The 20,303-nt window shown below is 43.5% G+C and overlaps 2 protein-coding genes across 2 annotated transcripts in view; one reads left to right on the forward strand and one right to left on the reverse strand.

Annotated features, from left to right (window-relative positions):
• The window catches only part of fdl (fused lobes), a 37,551-nt gene that overhangs the window by 14,529 nt on the left and 2,719 nt on the right, over positions 1-20,303 (forward strand). The window contains exons 2-6 of the mRNA XM_017908610.1: positions 3,258-3,325; positions 16,080-16,223; positions 16,799-16,897; positions 19,342-19,604; positions 19,999-20,302. Of these exons, the coding sequence (XP_017764099.1) occupies positions 3,288-3,325; positions 16,080-16,223; positions 16,799-16,897; positions 19,342-19,604; positions 19,999-20,302 (848 nt within the window). The 5' untranslated portion in view covers positions 3,258-3,287. The remainder of the gene's footprint in view (positions 1-3,257; positions 3,326-16,079; positions 16,224-16,798; positions 16,898-19,341; positions 19,605-19,998; position 20,303) is intronic.
• On the reverse strand, positions 100-7,588 carry s-cup (spermiogenesis-related protein stanley-cup). The gene is made up of 4 exons (XM_017908609.1): positions 7,557-7,588; positions 6,481-6,678; positions 2,271-2,427; positions 100-443 (listed from the first exon to the last, which is right to left on the reverse strand). The coding sequence occupies exons 1-4, from the start codon at positions 7,562-7,564 to the stop codon at positions 108-110; spliced, it is 699 nt and encodes a 232-aa protein (XP_017764098.1). The 5' UTR covers positions 7,565-7,588; the 3' UTR covers positions 100-107.

The following is a 20,303-nucleotide window of genomic DNA, read 5'->3' on the forward strand; positions in this document are numbered from 1 at the left end:
AACATTCTCGCTCTTCCGATCTCTGTCCGAAGAAGGACGCGGGAAGAAACGCGATGGACTCGGGGAATCGTAAAATTCTTCGAGATCAGAGGCGTGTCGGTCACGTGCTAGACGTAGCCACTCGCGTCTAGCTTTAAGGCAGCCTCGTAAGAAGGCAATCCTTCGTCGGAGGTTTCTTGCTCTGCGACCTCGTTACATTCCGTGGGTCTCACGGTCGTGCTCAGGCTCAGCAACGTGGACACCATGGAAGGAATGATGGTTCCAGGTGTGTCTGCGCCTTCGGCTTTCTTGTCGATGCAATTGGGTAAGCTCTTCGGATCGAAGATCAGGCTGTCGTAGGTCGGAGGTGGTCCAGGGCCAGAGTTCGGCGTGACGGGGCAGGAAAGTGCACCGTAGGTGCTCTCGTCTTGGTTTCCATCGGTCGTCGACTGTCTCTCGCAGCACTGCGAACAAACCATAAGCATTGAAGCGTTTTGGTACTTTTCTCGCGGATTAAATCGCGTTATATTTAACTATCGCTTCGGACACTCGTGTCCGCGGTAAGTTTCCCCTTCGAGATTACACGAGGAGTTAGAAAATCGCTAACAATTCCGGGAAGTCTTGGGTATTTTTCATTCAGTCTCACGCGAGTCGACCGAGTCCGTGTTAATTTTAAACGCTCACGTTTGACCGCCGGTACCGGTTGATCTTTGCAATTTAGACGATTCGCGAGAAGGTCTATCGTCGGTTAGTCAAAGGTTGGACGAGTGTTCTCTCGGTGGATTAGGCTAATGAACGGCGAATATTCTCTGGTACACATTGTCCAGATGTTGCGGAGATTAACCACTCGCGTATCGATTACATAAGCTTTAATTGTCCAGCTGTTGTCCATCTGGAACGTCAATTGTCTAGACGCTAATTAGCATCCTAGCGTATCGTTGTTTCGTTCGAATTAGACGTTCTCGCGACCGAGTCTCAGCCAGTTTGCCAATATTTTTAGATCGAACTCTGTCGTGTTTGGTCTTTTTCCGAATTTCGCAAACGTCTCGCTGCCGAACAGAGACGCCGAGAATACGAAAGGCGAGTGGAGCGTGAAAGGATGATTCCTAATCACGGGATCGTATTAGTTTAACCAGAACCGCAAACGATTTCACCGCAATTGGTGGCATGATTGGCCAGTTGTAAGCATAGCTAACGCATAATACGTCCGTTTCGCGTTTAACGTAGGTCAGATTAACCTGAACAGGCTGGCTCTCATCGAACGGGGCCATCGTGTTCCGCCATTTTAGTTTTGGTCTGCCGGAAAGCACGGGTAAGGTATCGTTTCCTAGAACGTTTCTGGTAGGTTCGGCTACCACCTAAATTCAGCTCGATTTGATCGGACCACGGAAAGTTCGGTTCGCGTGAGCTATTTTAACCGGACCTTACATAACGTGCCGTTTAAGTGCACCACTTTCGTGAACGTGGATCGTAATGAGCCCGATGTACACTGTACTCGCGTTAATAAGTGGCTGAACTCGAGGCGGCCATTTTCTGAAAGCGGGATCTCGCTATTGTTAACCCTACCCTGTCCGGTTAGGCGATTTTCGTTTGGCTAGGATCGCATTCGTTTGTCAGATTCGCGGCAATTCAGCTCGACTCTATTTTTCTACTTCGGCATCCGGGAAGTGGCTGATATAACTTTTCAAACGAGCAAATATTTCTTTTATTTCAAACCACGCGCTGCAGCGATATCCCTATGATTTCTAGGTCGAGATACAGCGTCGTTTCCTCGATTTCTAGGGGAAGATATGCTAATTCCGAGATACGAAAGTAACTCGACTGCTGAACTTCAGTGGGAAAAGGAAACGCTATTGATAATTACGGCGAATTCCGGTTTGCGGAGTTTGCGTCACTCCAGTAAGGAATACTGAAACTCTAATAGTAGAAACGCTCAACGAGTCCGCTAAATTCTGATGCCACAAGTATTTCCGCATTCTCGCGAGTTCTAAATCTCGAACGCTACGATCTTGCCGACTACTCCTTTAGAAAGGGCTAACCCGTGGTCAATTTTGCGTCCACGTTTACCCCGGAAATTTTACATGTTCGAAAGAAATATCTCCCTCGATGCTTCTCAATTTTCGCCTCTCGCTGATAGGACCGAATCGGATTTCGCTCCCGGTCGGAACGTAATTCGATCGATGAATTATTTATCGCTCGCAATTGTCGCCGCTACGATTACCATAGCTAGCTAATCAACGCGACACGAATCATCGCGTGACTAATTTCACGCGATCGGCGATATCACTCACAGCGGCGTGCGCTTCCGTGGTGAAGACCTCGAGGCTATGCACGTCCGGTTCCGTCCTCCAGTACTGCGGGTACTCTTGCGGTCGGTTCTTCCGGATGCTCTTGTGACAGCAGTAGCACATCAAGAAGACGACTATAATCACGCCGCTGAGCATCGCCCTGCAAGGAAACAGAGTCCGTGACTCGAGTTAGAGCAGCGTGGCCGTAGCTGAGAGAGGAACAGGGACCATCGAGCGTATATTTAGCGCGCCGTCAACCTTTTCCGCCATGGCTCAGACCGCTTTAGATCATCTTGGGGCTCGGTCTGCCATGTTATCGGTTCTAGGTGCGATTTATGGCCTCTAAAACCAAGCACGAGCCGAGTTACCGCGAATTAACTATGTCTGAAGCCTCCATCGTCCCAATTTCCCTCACTGATTCGCAGACGAGACTGTGATTAATTAGGACTTCTTAAACCCCTTACTATCGTCCGAACGGGGAGACGAAAATTATGGCTGTACATGGGAATGGTGGTAAATGTAGCGACGAAATATCGCGATACGATATCGGGATTGGCAGACAAGATGGAAGTAATTTGCGAGTTACGCGGCGTAGATGGCGCTGATGCTCGTTAGTTTGGGTTCGTCGAATCCGACGTAAGCGTCGTTCAGCTGGAACAGCAGCGTAATTTACGATTGCGAGTCGCGATTTAACGTTGTAAGATATAACGCAAAATTGGAATGCGTTGCGTTTAAATATCACAGAGTGTCTCATTCGACTCGACCAGTCTAACTGGTTCCATTGCGACTCGAAACGCGGAAAGACGTCGTAAAGTTCACCGTTTCGAAAACGCTTTGCGGAATCTTCACTCTATCGTTTTATTCCGTTGAGTTTGAGTAGCTTAACCATCTTTTCGCGAGATTCCGATTTTTATTCGATGCTTTTTGCGAATAAAAACCGACAGAAACGCGCATGGTAACCGAGCTAAAGATCCACCCTGTATATTATAGGCCACGGGAATCGATACTGTCTTCCGAATCATGGTGCACGCGTCAAGGAAGCGATTGCTCCTAGAAAAGTGAGTAAAACTATGATCGTTGCGAGATCGACCTAACCAATAAAAAAGCAAGTCAGCGAAAGCAAGTGTGTCTAATATCCACTAATGTAAACCTGGAAATTGTTCTTGCGAGTGCAGTAATCGCTTTCACTCATCCCATACTGTCCTTAATGGCTGGAACGCTTTTGAAAGTTAGAAACTCGAATGCAATGGCGACTGTGAGCGACGCTATCCGCCTTTGAGCGTCGTTTCACGCGGATAAAAGGACGAGGCTGATTTCACGGTTCGTCGAGACGATTTCAGCGACCACGAGCTTAGCACCGTGGCAATTCGACGGCCTGTGTTTACGATAGCACGTGTATTAAAGGATCATGGTTACCGTAATACAGTTGTTCCTGTGATTATTACGGTGACGGACCTGCTTCCTGTATAAACCGTTCTCTTTGCAAGTCACGAGTCGTGCGTATACTCTTTCGTTAAAATCGCAGAATTTATTTCCATTCGCCGGACTTGCGACACGATTTTTTCCAATTTTCCTCGAATTTTATCGTTCCAGCGTTCAAAAACGTTTTTTTTTCTACGCGAGAATTTTTAATTATTGCAGATCTAATCGATCAAAATTATTTTATTATGAATTCGGGAATTTATTTCCATTCGTTGGATTCGCGACACGATTTTTTCCAATTTTCCTCGAATTTTAGCGTCGCTTCGACGTTCAAAAATATGTTTTCTTCTACGCGAGAATTTTTAGTTATTGGAGATAAAATCGATCAAAATTATTTAACAATGGAATAAAAAATTTGTCCAGAATCGCGGTATTTATTTTCATTCGTCGGATTTGCGTCACGATTCATCGAGTCTCAGTGTCGTTTCGAGGCCCCATGAAATGTTCTCTCCTTTCGAGAATTTTCGTATAATTGACATTTCGATCATCCGAAAACAGAATCTGGAATTTTTCTCGGAATCGCGGAATTTGTTTCCAGCCTGCGTGAATTCTTCCTCTTTCCAGGGAATTCCTCTATAATCGGATTTCCAGTGATCGAAGATCGAATCGATGGAAACTATTCGAAAATGAAATCGGGAATCTTACGTACGAATTTCGCGGAAACTGAATTTCCAGAAGTCCCTTCTCCTGCCAAGTTTTCGAGGCGCAAACTTACGTACGTCGTCGCGTTTGACATCGGATAAAAGTTTCGCGTGATACATTTTACGCGAAAGTTCGGTGTACCTGCTGTTTCGTTTATTTATTTATTTCCAGCAGTAACTTTCGTACGCGCGGTCGGTGAAAAATCGCGGAAGCTCGTGAAGTTTCGCTGCTTATGCTAATGTAGTTTGAGAAACACTGATCTAGTGGTTTATTCGGTAAATACGGTCTATGACATAGAAAGGAGACTAGGCCATTCTTGCCGGATGTTATCTTTTCTTTAGCCTGTCGGGAAGTGGCCAGAAGAAAGTTCCGTGAGCTTTAATTAAGCGAGGTGACGCTGCAGGGTGATTAATGTCGGTAGCGATTTAAAAATCGGAAAACTATGCAAATCTCACCGGCAACCCAGATCCGCCATTTTTAAATCCCCTCCCGCTAACGCACGAATGTTATTTAAAATTTAAATAAACCGTATTTACATGGTTGGCTGTTACGTGACGATCGATCGGCTAATGAGAGCTGTTGAAAATACAAATACCTGGAGCGACTCTTGAAACGTGTTACTATTAATAGCAACCAATGGATATATAAATGGTCCGATTAGTCGAAGGATATGTCGTTTCGCGGAAAAACATGCGACAGGAAATTTCTACGATATTTATATTATAATTTCCCTAGTTACGCCGGAAGAAGGTTCGATAAATGCAAATACGTCGCGATTTCGCGGGACAATATTCGATAAAAATTCGCCGCGATTTCATAGGGAAATATCGAGACGAGTTCTCCGTAATTCCGCAGGAAAATACCCGAGATGTATCCACCGCGATTAATAGAAAAATATCTAATCCAGATTCCCCGCGATTACACGGGAAACGTTCGAAATAAATACACGCGATCGTTCCACGGAGATATTCCAGGATCGAAAAATTTTTCGAATATTTCCCGTATGACACCGTGAAAAGGAAACCAAGTAAACTCAAATAAATACACCCTGCTACACCATAGAAACATTTGAACCGTATTTTCTGTAATTGCTGTATTACAATGCACGCATCCGAATAAGTTCTTCCTAATTCCTTTATTTGAACTAACCTTGCATGTACCGGAGGCTTCTGATACGGTTAATTCCAAAATTTTAATTTCCCATAATAAAGTAGGATTTCGTTGATCTTTTGGTCTCTCGGGACGAAGTTTTACCGATAAATATATAAATAGAAAAATAAATTAAATAAATGCAATATGGCAGATTTTCCACCATGTACACGTAGCTTTACGAAGGCTACCGTGAGAATGAGGATCGAAGGTGCAAAACCCAGGTCAGTCAGGAAAACCTTGGTGACATGTCAGATCCCTAGCATGATTTAAATACAATTAAAAATTTTAATCGAAAACCTATACAAATTGAAATGGCTATAGCAATTCAATAGGTTCTCATCCTTTTATTTATGCAAAATCATTAGCTCACCATGATATTAGTCGAAAATGTGAATACAATTAAAAATTTTAATCAAAAACCCATACAAATTAAAATGGCTATGGCAGTTCAATAGGTTCTGAACCCTTCATTTATTTATTCATATTAAGGGAAACATTGGAAAGCGTGTGCATGGGGGGGGGGGGATATAAAGTAAGCCAGGACCAATTAGAGGACAGTTAATATTGAGTTAAAGTCTAAATCGAATTAATAATAACGATGTATGAATAATAAATTTAATTAATAGAGTAAATAATAGTTGTAAAGTTAAGAGTCGAAGTCGAACAGAGTTGTAATATAGTAATACTGCGTTAAGCGTTGCTGTAAGCATTCGTAACTTTATTTATATCATTGTTACCATTTACCACCGTCCAATCTCTATATAAATAACAAAATTGTCCCTGGGAAGCAATGGGATAAATCGGAGCCACGTGTAGAGATCCTAGCCAGGTGGCTCCTGGCTAGAAAGTGCCTGAAAGTCGGTTCACGGGATCGTGCATGGCCGATCGGAGCGATTGGTCGATATCGAATATCGCATATCGAAAGCCGGCTACTCACCCGCCGAGAAGGATGTTAACATTCCCATGCAAATCGGTCTCGAAGTGACTCGTCTTGCTGGCCGCGCCGCTCGCCGTCGTGGTGACATTGTATCCCGGTAAAATAGCCACGTCCTCGTACACGCCCGTGCCATTACGTTTGCTCGTGGAAGAGGCCTCGAGCGCGGCCAGTATCGTCATCGTTCGTCGATACCTCGAGCTGAAACGTTCGTTTTCTGACGCGGTTTCACCACACTCGTGGCTTTTCCGGCCATCTCTTTGCTGTTTCGCGCCTGATTTTCCACGTTTTGGAACGCGGCGACTCGAGAAACCTGTTCCAATGTCGTCGATAAACCTTAGCTCGTAAATGAGCTCGGCGTCCATCGCATTCGTATCCGAGCACTTTGCGATCCGTTTACAACGGGATCCTGCGATCTTTGGAACTTCCTTGAAGGAAAATCGGCAGGAAATTCCCGTCCCACGCTTTTCCACGAAGCCTCGTGGTCTTCGAGGCTCTCTACATCTATTCCGTGCGCGATAAACAAGATTCTTACGATAAAATATCGCTTCTTCGCGATAAAAAGAATTCTACTAGGTGAAAGGATTTTTTCGACCTACTCTGTCTCGAGTTCAAAATTCGGAGGTGAGAGTGTCGTAAATTTTATTCGAGATGCATCGTTGGTAATAAATGAATAGATGGTAAGGAAGTTCGTAAGATACCAGGGATCGATGCTAGAGCTGCTAAGCTGATCGTAACGACTTGGAACTTATTTTTCGAATTATCCGCGATATCGCACTGCGTATATAAATTGGAGAATAAGTTCGCTGATAATTTCTTTCTTTCGAAAAGCTGCTCAAATGTATCGGGATTACTCATATCGAGCAGAAAATTTGTTCAATTTTTATTCGATTATACATAGAAATGTGATAGAATTATTATGTATATAATAGATTTAGGTGCATATGTAGGAGCACACTGCAGCTCGGTAGTTGTAGTGTTAGAGAACGGAGAAAGAAACAGAGAGACCTTTTGGAAACGGTGTCGAGGCTTATTGATCACGCCCTTTGCGGGAATCCCGGCTAAAAGCCAACCCTTACCTTTTCATCGTGGTTCCGAGGCATAGGACATTTTCGTTCGTCCCAGTCACGGTATATTCGAGGTTGGTACCGTCCTCTGCTTGCCTTCCCGGTGCATTTGCATCGAATTATCCGGCCTTCGATCCTCCTGGGTTTCCTCGATCAAGATGCTCGTTTTTCTCGCATACCACGGGCTCTACCTGCGCAATTTTAATTCATCCTTTTTTAGCCTTTGATCCCCTGTCCTCGCGTCCACTTCCAACCTGTTGGTCCGCGTTCCTTCGCGATATTTGACCGTATACGCGGTAGCGCGGATGAGAATAAGCTGCTTTCTTTTATGCCGAGGTTTAACCGCCTGTGCCCAAATATTCGCCACTAGGAAAAATAGCGACATCGAATATTCGCGATCGAACGTTACCACGTACCCGTGAAAATCAACAGCGAAAGCATTTTTGAAAGAGGAATCGATCGATCGAGAAAATTCGCGGTGGATGGAATCTCTGGTAATATAGGAGTTAGGGTGAATATTCGGGCTGGAAAATATCTTCAAAAAACGACACAGCAATGGAAAAGAATTGCCGACATCGCGGGAATTGGAAGTGAATGTCTGCATTGGAAAATATTTTTGAAAAGAGAATAAATTGGGGAAAATTCGCGATGAAAGGAATTTCTGACGGCGTAAAAATTGGCGCTGGATATCTGCATTGGAAAATATTTTTAGAAAAGGAATAAATTGCCGGAGGAAATTCGCGATAAAAGGAATTTCTCGCGTCGTAGGGATTGGAAGTGAAAATATGCATTGGAAAATATTTTTGAGGAAGGAATAAATCGGTGAAATAATTTGCGATAAAAATGATTCTCCACGGCGCAAAAATTGGGTAACGAGTAACGAGCGTGGGTAATTAAAAATGCTCGAAAGATCCTTAGAACTCGATGTACGTTTCGGGAGTAAATCAGCAAGAGGCAAAGGAAATTTCAGAGTGAAAATCGTGCAACTCTGATCATGAATGAACGCTTTATGAACGCATCTAGAATTAGGTTTGGATGCGATTCATTCCGGTTTTCGATTCGAACTCTCTTCCTGCTAATCAGCGAAAATCAGTCTCATCGATGATGCAAATATCGGCATGAAATCGTTATCAAACGATTTCGGTTCCTCGTTCGTGAACAAGCGAATGAAATATTAACGAGCTGTCGATGGAAGATAATTTTCCCAGAAGTTTGATGGACAGATACACCCCTGCAGTTCGATATTTCAAGGGAAGAAGATGATGGAGGCAGGCACTGTGCCAGAAATACGATTTAAGCCGAGAAGTCGCGCGAGAAGCATCGATTTCGCATAATTTCGACGCGTTTTTTGAAAGAAATATTTGACTCGTCGCCGATCTTCGTTGTTCGATATTTCACTGACGTTTAAAAATACGCAGCTACGATTGAAATCGTTAACGTAGGAGGATCAATGAACGTATTAAAACTTTAGATCGGCGAATTACATTTTATTAAAGAAAAATCGGCGAAAATTATCACTTCGGAGGAACGAGCATGCAAATAAAATAAAATTGCACGTATCCAGCGAGCTATTAACAGGAATCAAAGTTTGTTTTCTGATCCGATCGGCGAAGAAGGAATTTTTTATCGACGGAAATTGCCTGGATGAACGTTAATGGACTGGAATTGGTGGAAGAAGCGTGATCGCGATGGGAGAAATTAGTATCGACTCGAATGCAAGGCTCGGATCAAACGCGAGGAATTTCACGTGGGAATTAAAATACGTCCCAGTTTTCATAGACTCGCGTTCTTCCAATGGAAAACGAAGCTCGATCTTGAATACGAGCATGCATAATTAACTCCTTGACACGGTATTAAAATAGCCAACGGCGTGCCGTGTTTATCGAGATCTCGTGCCACTGCGAATTTTTCATTCGCTTCTTCGACAATTTTAATTCAACCCACGCTCCTTAATTTCCTTTAGAATATCCCGTTTCCCTCGAAAGCTTGCTTACACGCTCTCGATTATTCTCGAAACAACGGTTAGTTAATAATCCAGAGGAAAATTCTGCTCCCGACGACGATATCGAATATCCGGCAGGGGTAGTGACGCCTTTCGCATTTCTCCACGGAATCGAGAAAAAATGGCCGGTGCACGCGATGCGAGATAAAATATTCGAGCAAACGGAGCTTCTTTATAGTTCTTGCGCCATTTGTTTCGTCCTTCGCGAGCATGCGATCGATTTATGCCGAGCCTACTCGATTCGAGAAACTTTCAGCTTTCTGTGAAAGTTGGCCACCTCTCTTTTCTCATATCGAATGAAAAGCTGACAAACTCGACGTACACGCAGACACAAACGTCACCAAACATAGATATTATTTATATATTTATATATTTTCCAATCACGATGTGAAAGCGCGCGAGGAAGCTTCGAAGGTATGAATTTACCCAGTATCCTCGTTTCCTGGCTGAATTTACCTTTCTTTAAATCCAGAACGAGGATCGATAATGCGGTTACGTGCAGAAACTTCGTAACACACGTGTACGGTGCTTCCCCGACGATCAATCGGCCGCAATCAAATCGTCAGGAACAATCGGTATAATTAGTATTCCGCTATATCTGTCGCCGAACGTGCTTCGTCATTTCGTATCTCCGCGCGTAAAGCCCGGTTCACACCGACGCGGAAAGCCCGAATTTCCAACGGGCTGTGCAACTGCGTTAAAAATGCATCGGGTTAAGAATACTGCGGGGACAGCCTGTTCAAACGACTTTACATAACTCGTCGACCTACTCGATAAATCGAAACCCACACGACCGCGTCGTATTTGAACTCGTTACACCTACGGTTAAGCAACATCGTGTGTCGAAGAAGTAATCGGTTCGATCAGGCACGCGTTTTCCCTCCCTTCGTCGATTACCCTCCCCCAAACCGTGAAACATAATTCCCCGGACCTGAATTTATCGAGAAATTTACCAAATCAAATTTTTACCGAGAACTCAGGATGGGAGACTGATATGCCTGGTTCGGCAAAGAAAATTGTCAATTTAATTTAATTTTCACTTTGACTCGTTGCGAAAATAACTGTCTTTATTTTCGATAGGATGAAAGAAAATGTACATCTGCAAACCTTTGTTTCCCCATTTTTCGCTGTCTTATTGCATCATAAAGGATCAGACTTACACTTCCGCCGTCGCCGATTAACGAATTAACGGATTAACCCCGACCAACCCTTAAATCCTCCGCGACAGACGAACCACAAAGCCACTTGCGTTTTCCAGGCTTTTCGTTCGCGAAAAGAGATAGGCACCTATGGTGTTCGATCGACAGCGTAGGAACACGTCTGGTTCGATGGAAACGCGGCATAAAGCGTGGACGGCGTGTACGTACGAGCGTTCTCTCGACTTCCTTCGGTGCTGTCGCGTGCCACTTCCGTTCTCCATCGAGCGTCTCGTCGTCTCGTCGACGTAGGAAACGCGGAATAAAAAAAGAAAAAAAAATACGGGGAAAAGCGATGGCCGAGGAACCCGATCCGCTCCCGCGACCGTTTCGTTCCAAACTATTACGCTGGTCATATTATACGCGTTGCCTGGCTACCAGTTCAGGCGACGCGGCGACGTCCGCCGTCGGCGCACGCCGCGAAGCGTCGCGACGCCTCGCGTGGCAGGACGAGCCGCGCCACTGACGTGGAACTGGGACGTGGCGGGACGAACAGGGCCAAGGTGCTACTTTCCACCTTTCACGGGGCAAGGGTTAGGCTAAAACCTGTCGTACAAAGAAGGATTACGATGCTGGAGTATGGGTTTAATATCGGTATAATTTTCGTACCGATGTTACTATGATACCGATATCAGCCGTCGCCGAAATATTGGTACCTTTATACCATCGAAATCGGCTACCACCGAAGTTTCAGTACCGGTAAAATATCGGAACCCATTATTCCCAAAATTGGCAATCACCGAAACATCGGTATCGGTATAGTATCGAAACCGATTGTCACCGAATCTGACTATCGTCGAAATCGACTATCACCGAAATTCCAGGACCAGTGTAGTATCGGAACCGTTTATTCCCAAAATTGACAATCACCGAAACATCGGTATCGGTATAATATCGAAACCGATTGTCACCGAATCTGACTATCGTCGAAATCGACTATCACCGAAATTCCAGGACCAGTATAGTACATCGAAACCGATATATTATCGACATCGACTGCCATCGAAATTCCAGTACCAGTATAGTATCGAAATCGGTATATTACCAAAAATTGAAATAAATACCGATGCAATTCCGATAACGTAGAGACCTACTATAATAGCGAAATCAATTATCACTGAAATACCAATACCGATACATTCTTCGAACCGATTTTCCTGTATTTATGCTTCCCTCTTTGTCATCTTATTCTGAAATAACTTGTACCAAAGTAAAGGTTAACTTTTCTCGATTTCCACTTGAAAACTATTTACCGGTACGATACCGGTATGATAGCAGTATTTTCCGTTTTGATGTCCCTATAGGAGGTCCCTATGTCAGAGGGGCTGTAGCCTTTCTCGCTCATGGTGGTCGTCGGTATTGATTATTCGATATGGATCTTCAGGTCGTGGATAGGGGGTAAAATGTTTCTTTCGTTCATTGCAGCGAGTGTTTTGGAACGCTAGAAAATTTAGTAGCTTCTTGCGAATAGAAGAAACTTGGAGAGATTCTTTTTCGATTTAGAATTTCCTTTAGTTTAAACTGAATTTTTTAGTCTTAATTAATTATCGATGGTTATTATATAGATTATTAGTGTCGTAAAATATTGTAATAATCCCACAACATAATCGTCCACACGTGGCGTTTCATAGTCCCATTTCGAGCTTAATGGCACATGCTGGCATAGTATAACACCCATATTTGCGAAGGATACGTTTTACGACCTATCTTAATACGGAAGATCACTGTTCCAAACTTGATTATTTTCTCCGATAGTTCATAAAATTATACGTAAATACTCTTAACACGCATATAAAACACAGTGATCTATTATACGTATTATTATTCAGACACCATGGTACTCGAAAAATCCTTCTTCATCTACTCACCGTACCAACTCATAAAAATAAAATTGAAAAGCTTCCAAAAGGATTGATCAAACGAAATCATGTAACTACAGCAAACTGATGCTAAATCGATGATAATTTTATTTCTACATCTGTAAAAATAAACACTTAAATTACTTTCCTGTCAATCCAATAATAAGAAACCTCGAAAAAGATTCACTTGTATTAGTCTATAGGGAAGATTTAGAATTTTAGGTAGACACTATGCAGATATTCGACTAGTATAATTCTTTGATCAAATCTAGGAACTTTGAAGCAGCAAGCAACCTTATACTCGCAAGAGCAAAGAATTCTTTCTTAATAAATCCGAGCAGTATATTTCACTATATTCTGAGAAATTAAAATGATCGTGGTGTACAAATCAAAAGTCTCTACGGTGAATTCTGTCAGTCGAGACTGTGTTAAGTATCCAGTTGCACGCGAACGCAACGTTAGGTAGCTATGTAGACAGAATTGGGAAGAATCCACGCGAGTTTAGGCGAGTTTTTGATCATCGACGTCAAGAATTCCGTGATTGATATTGCATTCGACGAAGGGAGAATAAGTTCGACCCATAGAATTTTTTAGCTGACTTACACGAAAACGTGTGACGATAAATCCATAGCATCATTTCAGACATGTATAATTTCGTGGAAGATTAATCTACAACTCGAATTAGCAATGCAAACGACGTATGAAGTACATAAGATAGTTACACGCTATTCGTCAGGTGGATTCGATGATCTTTTCAGTGTCTAGAACTCTTTCACGTGAAAATTTTCTCGAAGAATTTTTGGAAAGAATTTTACATTCAGCGAAAAGTCGAATCGTCGTCCCTTGTGAATTTATTTTTATTTTAATCGATGCGAGATAGGTGAGAAGAAGATCAACTATCTGATTATTAATCTCGAATTATTTTACATTATTTTATAATTTAAAAAAAGATTTCTGTATCCAATGAAGTGTCAAAGCTGACGTATCTTCATCCCTTATAACGCCTAGTTGATATAAATATTATGTAATAATTAGAAAAATGTTAGATAATCCTTTCCCTTCAAATCAACTGTCTTACTATTAATCTCGAATTATTTTTAATTTTATATTATTAAGTAATTAAATAATTTTATATTATTTTATATTCCAAAAAAGGTATCTATATCCAATGAAAAATCAGACCTGGTGGTTCTTCAACCCTTATAACGCGTAGTTGATATAGTTATTAAGTAACAATTAAAAAATAAATGTTAGATAATGCTTTCCTTCTGAATCAACTGTCAGAAATATTAACGAATTTATTTTCGAATTTTGTGTATTATTTTATAATTAAGAAAAATAATTTCCTTATTCTAGGAAAGATTAAAGTTAGCGAATCTTCATGCTTTATAAAGCGTAGCTGATGTAGTTATTAACCGACACTGCGATTTGAATCAACGCAGGATAAATGAGAAGAGGAGTAAATTAATGTTAGAGAGTCATTTTCTTCTTAATCAACCGTCTGACCAGAAACGACGAATTATTTTCGTGGCACGAAGACACGCCTTAAAAAGGGTCGCGGACCTAATTGCACAAAAGCATCGCTCCCCAGCGTGAGTCACGCGTGTTCCACCATTGCTGGAACGTGTATCGAGATAGAACAACCCGTCTGCTTGAAACAAAAAGCCTTTGTAAGAACGAGGATTTCTCTGTTCGAAGACCGCCCCCTTTTCGGCGTTGCACACCTCCGCTTGCACACCCTTTGTGCTAAAACGTCCCGGTTTTGTTGGGCAATTCGGTAGAAGCGAATAAAGAGTAACGTTAAAAATCACTTAAGGCTTAAATTCCCGCGTTTAAGAAGCAGTTCGTTCGAATTTAATCGCGATTCCTGTTTTCGCGAGGATAGGTAGATATTTCACCGACGAATCCGAGGAAAATAGCAAGAATCTCTTAACCCTCTGTAATCTCACGTCGCATTGGACAATTCTTTATTCCACCCTTCCTAATTCCTCTACATAAACCACGATTTAATTCGACTAGAACATACTAACACAGATATTCGTCGGAAAGATACGAAAATAGAGTCGAATTTTAGGCAACGAAATAGGTAGGACCTCTACTATGAACCCTAGCTCGCATAAAGTGCCAAGTGCGATTCGGATCGATGTAGGGGGTTGAAAAGAAGAAGTTGCAAGAAGAGAATTGAAAGATTGCACCGTTTGAAAATGAAAGTAGGCCGTCGTAGCCACTTTTAGATATTTTTCTAAAGTTCTTATGGCATGGACGATAAAAAATTGACGGAGGAGGGGAAGGCATTAAAGAAGAAGCTATCCCGCGTTCAATCGATCAGAAACCAAAGCACAAAGCCGTGCACACTGCCGTCTGGTTCTCATAGCCCTCTACCGTCTTCTATCCCTCCTCGGGCATCGACGTGTTCGCATAAAATTACCGTGAAACTTTCGCCTGTCCTTCGAGTCAATTTGCCGGTACAGGTTGTTCCAATCGATCCTCGGTCAGCGGTTATTCGTTAACACGAAAACTTTAGCCTCTCGATACGCAATAGCGGTCGAGGCGAGTTAGTAGAAGCTTAGTGAAGGCGAAACTACGGAATAAGTCGCTCCTTGCCCGTGCACGATGGACGAACCTACGAGATATCGTCACCTGTTCCCGTTCAGGACGATCGATTGCGTCAAGCTCGATGACGCTTTATGGAATCGTGTCGGAAGGTAACAATTCTTCGGGCCAAGTTCGGCCGCCAAGTTTGGCCAGTTGGGTAACTGTCAAGGTGTTTGTCGAATATCCGAATCACTATAGTTGGTAAATTTATCTTTCAGAGTAAGATTAGGCTCGGTAACTCAGTCGGGCTTACTTCGGTTTAAACGTAAGCCGATTTCCTAATGGCTGTTGCATTCTTAGACGATAAGGCGCTAGAATTCGTCAGGTGGTTGGTCTGTCGGACACCGTTGCGTCGTAATTTCACTAACAATTTAGATATCGTTACTATTCTTCCGATACGCGATGACACTGCGTGGTAAGTTTGCACAGCGCGAAAAATACATAGAACCTGTCGTAAGGACATAAAAGCGCACGACGAGTGAAACACTTAAGAAAATCGTAAATTTGATCGGAAAATACAGATAACGAAAGTGGAGAGCAAATAGGAAGGTGTAGGTTTCGATACATTGCAGTCAGTGTTCGAGATAAGATTAAGTCGAATGTTTGCTCGGCATCGTATTTGCCTTTGGAAATTTATATTTCACAATAACTCGCGGTGTATCTTATCTTCGGTATAAATCCTGTACACGAAGAAATGCAACTTCCATTCACGGTACCTTCCATGCAGCTTCTTCCTCTTCCGAGTGCTTAACCGATCTTGCATTTTGTAAGAGGATGATATCTCGATAAATCGGAACGTATTGGATAATAACGGTGATCGAAGAGTATCTGAGGGAACGATAATGAAAGGACGTTAACGGAAATTAATTTATTTCTTTTGCAGACTCGCGAGAATGGTAGGCAGCGTGCCGAGCGGATGGATGAGGAAGATCCTCCTCTTCCTGGTCCTGATGACCGGGGTCCTGCTGATCGCTATGTACGCGCACGCTCCACCGCTTGCTTCTCTGCAGCCGTTCTCGTCACGACGGTAAGTACGCGATGATACTATGCACGGATAGCCAGGAGAACGAGTCGATACTCGGCCCTATTATCGCCTATTAAGCTCCACATGGTCGCCGAGTCGTTCTCGAGACGTTCTCGGATCGGCGCCATTCGATCGCTCATTCTCTTATACGTCGACTACGGTCTTATCATTCCCGGCAGTCTATCTAATTTAATCTAATCTAATTAGAGAGGAAGAATGCGAGCTTCCAATCTTTTCTCGTTTTATACGTACATTTATTCCTTTTTTTTTTTTCCTTTTTTGTTGCCTTCTTTTATCAGATTCCTCTCCATCGCGTCTCGTCCTTGCCACTACTCTCTTCACTGGCCCAATCGATCCGATTATCCCAACAGTTCCACCTGTACGTACGATCTAATCCTCTGGTCCTCGTCCACCAACTCTCTCTCTCTTTCTCTCTCTCTTTCTCTCTCTCTCTCTCTCCTCGCACGAAACGGACGTTATTTATATAATCTTTGTTTATAACTTTTGTTGCCGAATCTTGTTTCGTTCGTTACCTACCGCACGCAACTGTACGCCGACTTTGGTGATCGACGTCAAAGACTGAAGGAGTTGCAACGAGGCTTGGTTACTTTCCTGGTTGGTAATGAAAGCACGAAGAGACCCGAGGAACGGCTCTACGAGTATCTGGAAGAGCCTAGGTAACGTCTTCCACGACCTGGAGGGATGCCTGTACTTGCTAAACAAAACAACAGCTTTTCTTTTGTCCCCCTCCCACGGAAGTTTCACCCCCATTCCCATGGCCACCCGCGATTTCTCTTCTCTTCTCCAGGGATGACCCGACGTCCGCTTCATCGGCTGTTCTTTGGGACAACTGTGTCGTCCGACCGCTTTCTCCTTCGACTCCTCTGCATGTCCGGCGTTCATTTCAACCCTTGTCTACTCTCTTGTACATTAGACGCTCTGGTTTGGTCTATGCTCGTATGTGGATGCTCGGTTCTAAGTCCAGCTCGAACGATTCCCGAGTTCGCGAGTCCCTAATTGCAAGGCAGACGCGATTCCGGGTATCGGGGTACCGATGATACTTGGCTCGTTCGTGGAAGCATCGTGGAATAATTGCACGTGGAATATCGCGATATAAGAGGAAGTTTCTTCCATCGTGTCTGCGAGAATGGAGCGTGTCTATATCTCTGTCTTAATTTTACGGTACGGCGAGGAATATTTAAGGAGACTGTCTTCTAGTTGGCTGCAGCGGTCGCTTCCGTTGCCACGTTCTCGCCATTTTCTAACCAGGAAGCTCGAGTAAATCATCGTAATCGCGTGACTCGGCTCTGGACAGCTCGTTTGGACGGAATCCGTGCGCAAATGTTTTCCATCGGTCGCTGGAAATTAGTAATTACTTAATGTATCCACACGAGTAAAAATTCCGTCTCGGAACAAATTAAGCCGCCATTAACGATCCTCCGGTTGTACACGCTCGAGGAAGCCGGATAATGTTCGAATGAATCGCGAATATACACCGTGACCGTGTCGTTGTTGAGCTTAACACCTTTCGGCTAACGAGAGGATTTTTCTGAAATTTATCGGATGCGTCGGTAGTTGGCTGATAACGCCCGCCAGTCCAACGTGCAGCCTCGTTTCAGTATTACAAAGTTGTTCATGAATATTTCTAAGTTCGTAATTAAGCGTATCATGAATATTTATCAGGATGATTCTATCTGTTCGACGGTAACATATATACCTGGCTGTTTTTCACACGCCACTGCCTCGATCCTCTTCTTCGTTTGGCTTCCATTTCCCGTCTTCCGAGAATCATTACGATCTATTCGAATCGTTTATTTGATCCTCGTGCTCGATGTTTCTTTCGATTGCTTTTCGAAATGTTTATGGATGGTTATCCGACAAATTGCAGCTTGATCGTCAGGATTTTTAATTAATCGCGCAGTCCGCGAGATATCAGAGATCGACTTTGTATATGTCGCTCGCGAATTCCCATTGCTCGGAATTTCACGGAAGAATCGAATTACCATTGGCTCCGGTGAGAAAGTTGGTTTTCTAATCTTTATCTAATCCTGTGTAATATTACTTCAATTTGCTTCCATTTCACTTCTGTTCCCTCGTTTTCGATTCTACTGGATTTTCACGGAGAGCTTCGGAAGACTCTGGAAGACTCTGGAAGACTCTACGAACGGCTATTTAATTTAGGATGTTTGTCACTCTTATCTGTGTAGATTTTAGTTCTCCGTCTCACGATCTTCTTCTCCGTTCTTCAACTTTCCCTCAGCTCTGCGTTATTTTCCTGTATGCACTGTACCCAAGTTCTTGATACCCTAAAAACCGAGATAGTTCTTATCTTTTACTGTCGGACCACCTTTTTCTGTCGACCATCGGAAGGCCATTGAGCATTCGGAATTATCGCGTAACGTTGATTTATACTCATTGTTTACGCGATAAACATTGAATTTTACGTTTGAACGCCAAGGGCTTTGCGATATATTTCACTGCTGTCCAATCAGGCTTAACACGTTCGTTGCTACTGACTCACACGTTCAGGCGACTTAATTGTCCGAGTAATGACGATGACTCAACTGTTGCATTTTCGACGGAACGGAGCAAGGAAGACAAAGCAAACTGCGAACAATATCCTCGAACGAAGGTTCTTGCTTTTAATAACGAAACAAACGCGCAGCTTCTCGACAGAGATATCTCTATTGTACTAACAGAGAATGCATCAAAATTCCGCGTACGATAAATCTGGAAAGATCGGAAAAATTCGGATAGAAAAGGGGGAAACATTGCCGACACTAAAACATAAAAACCATCCCTATACTAACAGAGAATGCATCAAAATTCCGCGTACGATAAATCTGGAAAAATCGGAAAAATTCGGATAGAAAAGGGGGAAACATTGCCGACACTAAAACATAAAAACCATCCCTGTATACGTATAACTCTATCATTGGACTCGTACTGCTTCAACCTCTCTTTGTCTCGCTATGTTTCATGGCAAATCATCCATTTGGTGCTTGACAGAGTATCGTAAAACGCGAGGTTGCAAGGAGAAATTAGGAGAAGATGAAAGACGAGGTGGTTCGTCCGGTAAATGGCTAAAAGTTGCGTGATTGGCGATCCGTTCGGATCGCAGAACGTTTCAGAGCCCCTGGTCCTGGGCCTGCGTGGACGGAAGATGCGAGAGGAGAGCAGTGAGATCCTCGAGGACCTCTTTGGCCAGCTGTATCGCTCTGTGCGGCGGAAACACCAGGCTGCTTTGGCCCAGACCGACCGGAAATGTGTTCCTGGGCGAGGACAGCGTGATCATACATCTGCAGCAGATCGAATTCGTCACGGTGAACACCAGCGACCAAGAGACGAAGAATTTGCTGGAGCACGCCAAGGACGTCTTTATCGGTGAACATACGATTTATCGAAATCGAACCTCGCTTCCCTAATCATTTATCGACAAATTATATTAGACATCCGGATGAATTCGTCCATGTATATCGAGTACTGGGTTCGTTGGTAGTATGACTGTCTTGGCCCATAGAATCCAGGAACAATGAGGAATAATTAAAAGGATAACGCGCTGTCTTAGAACAAGCGAACTTGATCATAATCCGCGTTTTAGATCATTGATTAACGCTAGAACTACCAAAGGAGTCTTCAGTGATTCACTCTATTTAGGTCACACATCGCATCACAGATCAGTGGTTCTAGCGTTGACCTATATTCGTAAATTCTTCACGAGGAAACGCTAACCCTCGTCGATTTGCGACGATTTTAATGTTCCACGTTTATCTTTCAGGTAACATAAGGAGCCTAGTGAAGGTACCAAACGCCAAGAGCAGATCCGGGGTGGACACGTTCGTGATATACCTGTCCGCGGGAAATAGCAGGCCGATAGGACCAGGCTTAGACACGGACGAATCGTACACCGTGGAGCTGATCCCTAAGGGAAGAATTCTAGAGGCTCGAGTGACCGGGAAAAGTTACTTCGGTGCCAGACACGGTCTGGAAACGCTTGGCCAAATGATCTGGTGGGACGAGACTGCCGGAAGGGAAGGTGCCTTGCGAGTGCTATCTCGCGTCTCTGTCGAGGACAAGCCGACG

The sequence above is a fragment of the Eufriesea mexicana genome, unplaced genomic scaffold, assembly GCF_001483705.2.
Source record: "Eufriesea mexicana isolate 0111107269 unplaced genomic scaffold, ASM148370v2 scaffold11296, whole genome shotgun sequence".
Lineage (NCBI taxonomy): Eukaryota > Metazoa > Arthropoda > Insecta > Hymenoptera > Apidae > Eufriesea > Eufriesea mexicana.

Excerpts from the sequence above, each read along its gene's own strand:
- s-cup (XM_017908609.1), bottom strand. Across the intron at positions 2,428-6,480 it reads GTTAACATCCTTCTCGGCGG|GGCGATGCTCAGCGGCGTGA; the intron begins GTGAGTAGCCGG and ends GTTTCCTTGCAG. Across the intron at positions 444-2,270 it reads CCACGGAAGCGCACGCCGCT|TGCTGCGAGAGACAGTCGAC; the intron begins GTGAGTGATATC and ends GTTTGTTCGCAG.